The sequence below is a fragment of the Xiphias gladius genome, chromosome 22 (genome assembly GCF_016859285.1).
Source record: "Xiphias gladius isolate SHS-SW01 ecotype Sanya breed wild chromosome 22, ASM1685928v1, whole genome shotgun sequence".
Classification (NCBI taxonomy): Eukaryota; Metazoa; Chordata; class Actinopteri; order Istiophoriformes; family Xiphiidae; genus Xiphias; species Xiphias gladius.
The window spans coordinates 11,453,566-11,465,646 of record NC_053421.1 but is presented as its reverse complement, the minus strand read 5'-3'; the positions used below and the strand labels follow the sequence as shown (position 1 = coordinate 11,465,646).

At 39.6% G+C, this 12,081-nt stretch overlaps 1 protein-coding gene across 1 annotated transcript in view; it reads left to right on the top strand.

Annotated features, from left to right (window-relative positions):
* The window catches only part of LOC120784414 (A disintegrin and metalloproteinase with thrombospondin motifs 16), a 55,020-nt gene that overhangs the window by 20,455 nt on the left and 22,484 nt on the right, over positions 1-12,081 (top strand). The window contains exons 6-11 of the mRNA XM_040118210.1: positions 192-275; positions 1,243-1,402; positions 3,331-3,436; positions 3,891-4,028; positions 7,612-7,765; positions 10,506-10,601. Of these exons, the coding sequence (XP_039974144.1) occupies positions 192-275; positions 1,243-1,402; positions 3,331-3,436; positions 3,891-4,028; positions 7,612-7,765; positions 10,506-10,601 (738 nt within the window). The remainder of the gene's footprint in view (positions 1-191; positions 276-1,242; positions 1,403-3,330; positions 3,437-3,890; positions 4,029-7,611; positions 7,766-10,505; positions 10,602-12,081) is intronic.

The following is a 12,081-nucleotide window of genomic DNA, read 5'->3' as shown; positions in this document are numbered from 1 at the left end:
GTCTTTGATTGTCTTGTAGCCAAGTCTTACACGTCTTTAACTGTTCTCAAAGTCACTTTGAGAGATATTTAACTGTAAACAGAAATTTGAAATTGTGAAAGGATTTTGATGAATAGATTGAAGAAAATTAAAGCATTTTGTAAATAACAGAGTTAGCAATATGTAATAACAACTGTTTGTGTGTTTTCTAGGTCTCCAGCCTCTTCAAAGACGGTACTATAGGGGGGAACATCAACATAGTGATAGTGGGCCTTGTGCTTCTGGATGAAGAGCAGGTGAGCATCTCAAAGCCTGTCAGTGGTGAGAGGGGAAATTTCCATATGCCCCAAAACCCAGCCTCTAGAACAGCACTGACTGGTGGCAATGGATTTTTAATTGAACATTTTGTTGGGTTGAAGGGTTTGAAAATTTCTCACATAAAGGATTTTACATCCATTCATGAAAAGAGACTCCAAGAACACCAACAGTATCTGTCCTTACCTTAAGCACTCCGACCTTTGTTAGCAGTGACATTATGGAGCTTCAGACACAAAGGGAATGCAAAAAACAGATAATTTGTTTGTTTATTTGTTGTTTTTCTTGCCTGAAGGTCCACATCTCTTATGTTTCTTAGAGATTTTAACTACTAAGGACTTTTACAGTGGCTAATTATAGGGTATACATTTCCTTGGATGTTTGCTAGATTCAGGAGGGAAATTCTTGTGGAGAGCAGGGGATGGAAAGACAGCATGAGCAAAAGAGAAAAGGAGAGAGAGGGATGAAGAAACAGGAGGGTACTGTCAAGAGTCAAGCAGTTCGAGGACAACGGATTCTGGTTTCTATCCATCTGTGATGTCAATAGATTTCAATCTTCCTTAAGAGGCGATTATCAAAATACCAAAAAATTAAGAGACAGTTTTTATTCCTAGCTGTTTATTTTATCAGTGTCCTCTCTCACATCTTCATGTTGCCTTTAACTTAAAAAAGTAGTCTTAGATCTTGGTAAGTGATTGTAAAGACCAGGCAAGGATCTGGTAATCCAAAAACGAGCAATAAATGTCAAAGCATTGCTTCATCTCATTCTATTGAGTTATGAGCAGGTTTTATTGATAGTTGTCTAAGCGGAGGAAGTGGGAAGGCAATGGCGTTTAATTTGACTGAAACTTTGTCACTGAAATCCACAACACGTTGTGCTCACAGCTGCTCTCCATGAAGACAATATTGTCTCCATTTCTGCCTCCTTTTATCGGATTTATCTCACAGGATGGCTTGGTGATCAACCACCATGCAGACCACACACTGAACAGCTTCTGCCACTGGCAGTCTACTCTGGGAGGCAGAGAGGGACGCCACCACGACCACGCCATCCTCCTCACAGGACTCGACATCTGCTCATGGAAGAACGAACCCTGTGACACTCTTGGTACGCCTCTATTGCCCTGTTTATCACTGTAATGCTCAAACAAACATTGAGGAGTAGATTGTACAGTAAGAGAATGCTTAAAATTGTAATTTGAGAAAATACAAAGGACTCGAAGCAAATGCAATGGGCCAAATGTTGAAACAATGAGTAGTGTGACTGTAAGTGTGTTTTTCATGAAACTCACTAATTTTCAAAAAAGTCACATGTATGCCATCTGTCCTTATTCATTCTTTGTTGCGCTTGATAGAAATATGTTATTCTCTCTTAATGTCTGCCTTTGTCTGGGAAGATGCCCTTGTCATCTGTCACATGGTGTGACCCAGCATCACACCAGCCACACCAGATGTTAAAAAGATTTGCAGCATTCAGATCTATGCTGCCCCACAGTATCACACATGTATGTAGTAATATGGAATAATATAAAGTTTAACAGCAGATAAACAGAAAAAGAATCAGTTGTGAGCAGGAAAAAGACGATCAGATGGGCAGTTTGATTGATACATCTGGATCTTGACCTCTTCCAAAAAAAAAAAATTGTGTATAAGATGCAGATCTGTAGAAAAATAATGCAGCTTATTGCAGATGCGACACCAGAAGAAAATAAGTAATAAGTTCAGAAAACAAAAAATGCTAATCGTGTTTTCACTTACATCACAGAACAGAGTTCAACTACTTTTAACACACAGACAAGAACACACAGTCATCATCAGTGTTACACCATCTAACAAACGAACAACAGCTTGTTTGTGGTAATGACAATGCCAACACATTGTTGTCTTCCAAACTGTGAGAAAAAACTTCCATTCCAGAGAGACACATACACACACACACACACACACACACACACACACACACACACACACACACACACACACACACACACACACAGTCACATACACTTGCATACAAACACACACTTCCTTCAAACCCCAGACTTAAGTTTTGACTTCAAAGTGTTGAGGCTAACATTAGCCCTAATCATTGCTATGACAGCCCAGTTCAAAGGAATGTGTGAGTGCGTGTTTCTGTGCGTGTGCAGTCAAAAAAGAGTTAGCTCAGACTAATTCCCAAAGATGCAAGGCAAAATGACCAGTTCATATATAACATAGTTTATTTGCATAACTGTTACAGCCCTATCCCTCAATGTTTTCCTCCGTATTTCAAAACCAGTATATAATATCAATGATCTACCTTTCTTGACACAAAAATGCAACTAGCAGTTTTCACAGTCAATTTGGCTGCTTATGATTTATTCACATTAGTTTTGTACATGTGAACCTTACTTTAGGGGTTTTGCACTCGCTGTGAAATAACAAAACACAAGGCTAAATTCTCCCTGAAACACTGAGAAAAAAACATTAAGGGAGGCCCCCATGAGTATTATCCGATTTGATTCAGAGCCAGGGGTGCTCTGTGTGAGGGTCTATGTGAGGAGAGCCAGAAGGAGAGTGGATAGAGAGAGGCATAAAGGGAGCTGAATAGTAAAAGGGAGTTTAATAGAAAAGGAGGGATATTAGAAAGAAGTGAACACAGAACAGAGAAAGAATTTTTTAAAGTGAAGTAAAAGGTGGCAAGAGGATCTGGGAATGTTACCACAGAGTCCCATATTTTAACATATGGAGTGATTTTAACCCAGTTATGGTGTGTTTGATATGTCTTCTGCATGCAGTCCACAACTACCTCAGACTAGAATGAGTTTTCTGCTTCCTATCAGAGAGGATCCTCTTATTTATTTTCAATGATAATGCATTGAAAGCTAAAAAGTTAAATATTTTTCATAAGTAGGAGTAAAAACAGCTTGACAATGATCATTGTAATCAACAATTTAAAGGTTATGTTAGACCTGGTTGATCAAATATTGAACTGTTACATATAGTTTTACATATTTTACATATACAATTTGTAAAATTGTATCACCAATTTTTCAGGTTTTGCTCCAATTAGCGGGATGTGCAGCAAGTACCGGAGTTGTACCATTAATGAAGACACAGGCCTGGGTCTGGCATTCACCATTGCCCATGAATCCGGACACAAGTAAGGGTTTCCATCCCTCTCTAGCTCTCATAATGAAAAAAAAAACTGATGTGTGTTCATTTGTGCATTATACCCGAACACTTCCAAAAAAAAAAAAACTTGAAAAATGTGTCCAAAAATGATGCAGGATGTGTTAAATATGTGTCAGAATAAACCATCCAATAGAATAACAAATGCTGCCTACTTCTAATGTACAATTGACATGTAACGAATATAAACATGATTTCGGCATGGACAGCAAAAGATGTTTTCTAGGCCTTTTTCTATCTATACATACGTACAAAAACTTGCAGCCTGATGATGAAGTTTTAATCCTCTAAGTGCTCACAGTAATGCAATGTTGCGGTTCATGCTTGCTCACCCTTTCTACAAACACATTCATATGGTACAGCCTGTCTTCTACAGTTTGATCAATAATATTATTATTACATATACTCCTTTTTTAACTCCCCAGTTTTGGAATGGTCCATGATGGTGAGGGTAACGTTTGTAAGAAGTCAGAGGGCAACATCATGTCTCCCACATTAGCCGGTCACAATGGTATCTTCTCCTGGTCTGCCTGCAGCCGCCAATACCTCAGCCGCTTCCTCAAGTAAGAAGCCATATGTTAGCATTACTGCTATGCTTTTGTTGTGGTGTGCAATGCAAAGAGGATTGATTTAATAAGCAGGTATTGTTAATACTGACATTTATGGGTAACGCTGCTTCAAGAGCCTTATTAAGTTTTCAGAACATAAGAGCTATGGCACATGAATATGCCCTATTGATGAGTAATGAGTAAATCCTCACGCCAGCTTTTTAGTGCTCATGCAACAAAAACATAAAGCACCGTTTCAGTTTTAAAATAAAAATTATTAAAACAAGAGTTCTCCTGGCAATAGACACTTTTAAAATGCATTGTGTTTACATTATCCAACATGTGTTACTGATAGATGAACATGTGTTGTAGAAAAACATGTCAGCAGCAGATACATCAGTTTCAAATGCTGCTCTGATCCAAAGAGTGCCAAGTGAAAAACTGCACTTATGTTATAATGATTACAGGACTTGTTTTATTTTGCACAAGCAAGGACAAACGAGCCTACATGATGTAGTATGTGTGTGGGAGGCTGAAATATATAGCTAACACAGCAACTAAGTTAAGTGATATGTGGGGCTGCTATTCTCCTGTAAGTGTTGTTTTACAGATTGCATATGTATTGTGTGTTCGTGCAGTAACTACGTTTTCATGCATGCAGCCTGCTCACCCAAGCGAAAAACAAGCATCACAGACATACCGTCTATGTGTCTGGCTGTGTTTCTATGTTTCTTTGAATGTGTATGTGTGTGTGTGTGTGTGTCTGTGTGTGTGTGTGTGTGTGTGTGTGTGTGTGTGTGTGTGTGTGTGTGTGTGTGTGTGTGTGTGTGTGTGTGTGTGTGCGTGCGCGTGTGTGTACTTGAAACCAGATAGCCCAAAGCCAGTGCCCTCCACTAAATTTACCACTGTGTTAACTGAACTGTCAGGTTTCCCCTCTCAGAGTGGTGGAGACAGACAGTGTATTTCCTCGCTGAGTTATTAGAGCTAGAGTGACCTCACCCTTGTTAGGCCTGTCAGCCTTATATTAAACTCCCATCACCCCCTGAGGCCACGTGCAGGGGATCTCTGCACCACTGAACCAACCAAGGGTCATTCTCCTGTATAATCACTGAATGATAAAAATGCTGAAATGCTTTACGTTTTCCTAATTGCAATCAGCAGAATGTTATCATATTTAAATGTTTTTGGCTAAGTGTGTCTCATTGAGTTAAATGAGACTCCGAAATGTCTCTAACTTTATCTGCTGTAGAGGGGAGCTTTGTGTTGGCCAGCAGAGTTCTACTTCACACTCACTCTAAATCTGCCTCTCCTCAGGCAGCTGTGACAAAGAGGTCTGTGCCAACACTGTGTGTATAGTCAGATGCTTTATCTGAGCACTTTGTCATGCCTAAAATGGATGGACAACTTTCATGGCAGGGGAAGCAAAATCCCCTTAAAAGCCACTTGGAGTGGTTTTTGTTCGTAGGAGCATTGCTGAAAGCCATCAAAAAGTCAGTGACACATGAAAGTTACTGATGTGTTCCCATTACTTCTCCCAGAGTCAAACATATTGGACTACTGGACACCTTATAGCCAACATCTCTGTTTCTCTTGTAAAAGTGCTTGTCCTGTGACATTTTGGGAAATATGTTTTCTTGCTAAGAGTTACATGTGAAGATGTGAAGATTGACACCACTCTCAAGTTTTTATGAGAAGTATGTAGCTGGAGCCAACAGTCGGTTAGCTTAGCTTAGCATTAAGACTGAAAACAAGGGGAAAACATTGATCACAGCTTCTTGACACATCCATAAAAAAACAAAAGGGTAAAAACAATATTTTTACCAGAGTGTAGAGTCCAATAAATAGTCTGGCACATAACCCCCTGTAAAACTGCAAACTGTCATTTTCACACTTCAGTTTTCAATCGGCGAGCTTATAGGTGCTCATTAGTGCATTTAGTTACCTTCGGACTGAGCCAGGCTAGCTGTTTCTCCCTGTCTTTATGCTAAATTAAGCTGACCAGCTGCTGGCTCCAGCTAAATGTTTACTGTTGACCTGAGAGTAGTATTGATCTTCTTGTGTGACTCTCTGCAAGAAAGCAAATGACTGTATTTCCCAAAATGTTGAGCTAGTCCTTTAAATACCACTTCGGTGAAGCTCAGATTGTTTTTTTTTTTATTGAACCTGCCAGGGGTGTTGATATTTATCAGTGATGAGTTTTGAAGCTGTATTTTCAGTGATAGTAATTGAATATTGTCATAGAGTAGTTTTTCAGGCGAGAATCTGCCTGTGACCACTGCTCCTCTTGCCAGTCTTGTAATTGGCATATGTCAACAAGACTTTTGAGGCTTTTTCATGAGCCACATAACATGATTTAGCTGTCTTTGTGTTTGATGTATCAACAAACCATGGGGGATAGAAAATGCCCAGCATTTTGTTTTATGGAAGAGATGAGTCAGGAGATCTGCAGTGAATCATAGAAAAGAATAGGTGCTTTTCAGATTGCTTTTTTTTAAATCTTCAGCTGATGACAATCTTGTGGTGTACAGTGCTTACAGCTTAATTTTTTTTTGAAAAACATTTCGTTCCAAGCCTCTTGCAGTGAATAGGAAAAGCTACTCTAAAGGGAATCTGTCCTGAGATCCTGCAAATTATCTACATTGGCTTTGTAATTTTATATGTGAGTGAGTTCCTGCGTGCATGCATGCTTACCCACAAACCTTACTTGTGTGTCTGCTGAGGTGTTTACACTGTAACCTTATGTGAATAATGTAGAAAATCAGAATATTGCACTAGCAGAACAGCCATTGTTCTCTGTAGATACATAGGGCTGATAGAGCAATGGAAGATCACACACACACACACACACACACACACACACACACACACACACACACACACACACACACACACACACACACACACACACAGACACACATATTCTCTGCAAAAGAAATCAGGACCACTCACTGGCACATTGAACCATTCCAACATATTTTGCCTTTTCATGCTCTTTCAACCATATTTTTGTATTATATTCCCTGCCTGCAGTGTTTAAGCTGTAAAACATCTCTGTATAGTAACAGTGATATCAGTTAACACTGGAAACCCCCCGCTGGTGTTAGGATATGAGTGATATGGGCAAGGATTTTTTATGTCCATCATAATTGAGTGTCTGATGCATTAGAAACATTGCTCTCAGGGTTTAAGTTTGGCAATTTATTATGTCTCCATGGCAACACTTTACGGTACTCTCCAAAGTGGGAAACAAAGGAATGTCATGGACTGATGCTCTTTGTTGTGGATGTTTTGTGTGCACAGCAGGGAGCCTTATTTACCAGCTACCTTGCACTAATAAAGCCTGACACTGAATCATATGTCTGTTTGACCATTTATGTCTGCATGCATGTTGTATATCACCAAAGTTGTTTTAATATTTATGATTTGTTTTATCTCTATGCTTTTCCTTCTTCCCGTCTCCTTCCCTGACCTATTCGACTCGACTCCCCTCTTTCTTTTGCTGTCCTCACTCTCACTCTGCCACTTTTGCTCACTCCCTCATCTTTCCTTATCTTTGGAACTTTATTTTACTTTTTTATTCACCTCTCTTCTCCTCCAGTTCTGCCCAGGCTCTGTGCCTATCAGATGAACCCAAAGCAGTCAAGGAGTATTCGTACCCTGAGAAGCTGCCAGGCGAGTTGTACGATGCAGACACACAGTGCAAATGGCAGTTTGGGGAGAAGGCCAAACTCTGCACCCTTGATTTTAAGAAGGTAAAATTGATTTTGACTCTATTATGCCATCCCATTGTGATTTAAAAATGATTTAAAAATCCTGTGCCACAATTCTCTAAGGGGCTTTCTCAACACACTCGCTGAAACCTGAGAGCTTAATTAGTTTTAAAAAAAATCTGATGGCAATTGTTTCCCAGGAAAAACAGAGAAAGAAACTGAGAAAGGGATGGGGAGAATGAGGCAGAGGAAAAAAGGAAGAATAAAGGAAAGATACATACACACATGGATGCATACTCACTCTTTCACATACACACACACAAAAAAACTGTGAGAGTTATAGTGTTGCCTATGAAATACTCACTGGGATGGGTGACTAAATATACACTGGAGCGTTGCCAATGGGAATCTCTCCTTGTTGCTCTCCAATTGTCTCATTACTGCTGATGTTGCTGTTTGACATATACTTCCTGAGTATAGATAGGATTTTGATTACTTAATTGTTTTATGACACTCTTAAAGTGTTTTAAATTACTGGTGTTCTTGCATCTGGATTAGGGAACTTCATGGGTCCAAACATGGTACCCCTAAACCTCACCAACCAGAGGGGCACCTAAAAAAAGAAAAAAAGGAGTCAGTGGAGTCAGTATTTGTTTGTTTTCCTTGGGACAGTGGCATTTGGTTTCTTTTGTGGCCATTCTGGCAAAGAGCTCTCATACGTATAAAAGAATATAAAGTATACTGAACTCCACTAATGATGGTAAAATTAAACATTCATGGCTGGATTACTAGACAAAGCAGGGATCTATCTCAGGAACCCAGACTGAGGAGCCCCAAAACCCAATTCATTGCCAGCCAATTGATCTGTCATAACTTAATTTAGATTATTGATTAATATAAATACAATTTTTGATGCAGTGTTGGTCTAGGGGTCCTATCTCCAAGATTGTGTTCAATACCTTTAATATTTCAGTTATCATTTTTACATAGAGCATGTTCTCAAATACATTTACACACACATTTAAATCAACTTATAATCAAACAAAGTTGGGGTACGGAGGTGGGTGTGGTGGTGGTTTATAAGGGACCACAGCTCATTTTTGCCCCCTTGCAGGTCAGTCCACCCCTGCAGAGATTGGTCATAAATGGATTCTGTTGGTAAACCAATTCACCCCAAAATAAACAGGCCAACATCTTTTCCTCCAAGAAGATAGAAATCTTAAACTCAAATCTTACTATAAGACTTCAAGTTACTGATATGAAAGGACAGAATTTTATTTTGCTTTGCTCCTTTTTTATACAATTACTCTTGAAGTTTTCTATTTTATTGAAAAGCATGGAGTATGATAACATTGTTGTGCAACATGAAAGCCTGGTTTCTAGTTGGGAAAGAGGCCTTAAAATGTCACAGAGATTATCAACTGGATTTGAACCGATGATATTGACACATGGTATCCTCCTTAGCCTACTCATCTACACTCTGAAACATCCGTGCATTATTTCAGCTATAGGATATTTGAGAATTGCTTCCTCATGGTTTTGTTTTTTGGTCTTACAGTGTCTCTGCTCATGCACCTGGTAGCAGCAAGGTGTGCTGGACCCAAAAATCCCCAAGCAGCCCTCATGCTCACTGTCTTTCCAGACACTTGTTACTCATAAAAAACACTCAAGTATCAGCCTCTGTGGTGCAATTCATCGTTTAATGAATTCATATTTCATGAAACTTTTTGGCAGGTGTTGTCAAGATAAAGTACCACTAGAGGAGCCAGATGATACTCTCCATGGTGTTTGTGGTTAGATAGAATTGGGTTACCCTAGCAAAAAGCAAAATAATATGTATGGGTGTTTTGCTCTCTTTCTCTCTCTAACTCAGTCTCTGTCTCACTCTGTCCATCACCTCTCCCTCCCACTTCTCTGTCTACTCCTTCCATCGTTCGCTCACTCTCTGCCATTTTAACTGCTACAAAAGGCCTGAGCGAGCAAAAACAGCTGGACAAATAGGCCTTGGGATGAATTCCATGGTGGCTCTTGGCAGCAACAAGCTGAGGCCGAGGTGCCTGTCAGCATCTGCACTGAGTTGTCAAAATCTGATATAGTCATTCAGATAGTAATAGAATTGATGTTAAAATGTAGCAGGCCATGTTTCTCAGGCAATGCGAGCAGGGAAACCACCCGGTGTTCCCATCTGAATCTTTTAGACTACTGCTGAGAAACACAGCCATGACATCATGTAAGTTTGGTAAGGCAGTTGTGCCCTGTTAATGCACATTATTGCATGAGACTGTCGTTTCATTTTAATGTCTGTGTATATATAAAAATACTGAATGTAGGTATTTTTCATTTGATTGTTCTGTCATTCTGCAACAGATATGATGGATGTGCATGTATTATTATCACTGATGCATTACATTGCCTGTGGAATAATGCCTTGCATCAGTTGGACCAAATTTCATGTATTTTCCTCTTTTTCTTCTCAAATTTTGTTATCCTAGCTACTGAAGCATAAATATTTTGGAGATACAAGGTTGCTGCACACTGATAGCTTGCCAGAAGATCATTAGTCAGATGATCCATAGTCCCCAAGTTTCCATCAACATGTTTTAATAGCTCTCAAGAGGCGAAATAACAATATTATCATAATTTATTGTTCTCCCCATTGCTAGGTTTGTTTACAGATGTTGTGAGAAGGATACTGATCATCCGACTTCGGAAATTTGGAGCAAGAAAACACTTGAGCATTGCTATGTAATTTACCGTTTTCCTTTCTCTCATGGTGTTCCAGGATATCTGCAAGGCTCTTTGGTGCCACCGTGTTGGGAGGAAGTGTGAGACCAAATTCATGCCAGCTGCAGAAGGCTCTGCCTGTGGCCCTGATATGGTGACTTAACACATGTTTTTGTGTGTGTGTTTGTGTAAAGGGTAAAGTGGGATGGATGATAACACTCACAGGCTTTGTCACCTCAAGAATGGCATCACATGACTGGCATGAGAATCCATTCACTTCTATTTGTTTTTTTTATCCATTGCCTTTGAGGCCATTCAAGTGGTCATACCTCTTTCTCCAGGATGTCAGTAATCTTTATTTTTTTTTAAATACACCATCCATTCGAGAGGTAGAGTTACCCTTTAATCATAGCATCCTAAGATAACCTTTGTTCCATTTTAGCCGAAGGAGCCAAAATGATCTTGCAGTAGATGTGTCTTTGAATAAACCTTGCCTTGTGTTTTCAAAAGAGGACTTTTTTTTTTGCTTTGTTTTTTTTTTTTTTTATTTGACTGTTGCCAATACACTGCTCCATGGCAACGTCTTACCAAATAAATCCACAAATGAAAGGCACCGAACAAGAGCCTCTCACAAACATTTCTCTGCCCTCCAGGAACAACACAACTGAAACAAGAGCATTGAAAGTGATAGTTTACAGGTTCCACACTCAGTATTCACAGACTGAGCTGCGCAAGACCAGTGAAATAAGTGAATTCAATTTTGAGAGCAGATTTTCCCTTTAAGGCATCACTTGGGCCAGAGATTTTTCAATCTTCTGCTTAGTATTATCAACTGCAAGACATTTAGTATAAAAGGGCTAGAACTTAGAGAGATATCTCACACACAGGCACTAATATACATTCCTCTTCCTAAGGATACCTCCAAGGGTGTTACTCTGAGCGATTAAATGGCACAAAGCGTGATAGTATTTTATAAGGTGAACAGGCTAAATCGATGGAGATACAATTATAGAAGTAACATTTATTGAGTGTTTTACTGTTATGAAGTGTTGATACTTCCACACAGTTTGGCCCTTTCAAAACAAAAGGCCTTGAACTGTGTGACACTGCACGTCTCTTAACAGCACCGTTTCAGAAACCAATGTCACTGTGTCCTAGCACAGACTAATACATCCACTAAGTTAAGAGTTTGGGATGACTTTACTATGTTTTAGATTTGAGTTCATTTAAGTGCATCATCAATAAAATCTCTCTTCTTGATAGAGGTACCACAGGCTTCCTCCATTATTTTACCTCAGGGAACAGCTGCAATTGGTTTGTTGCTGACATGGCAAAAGTATGCCATTGGGGTTGGGGCCAAAAAGCAATCTGTGCTCTTTATTTATTCTTTGTTTTCTTTCCTTCTTTCAAGATGATTCTTCCCCAAGGCTCGCTCTTTCTCTTACCCTCTCTCCCCTGACAGCCCCTCATCGACATTTGCTTCTCAATATATTGAACTTGATGGTTTAATCCCGCCCTCTCTCTCCACGGGACAATTAACTGAACACAAACAATGACAGGCTCACTTAGGAATCTGTGGCACTCAGCTGCAGGGGGAAAACTGAGGCGAAATCAGCTGTTCTAGCTCGTAGGCA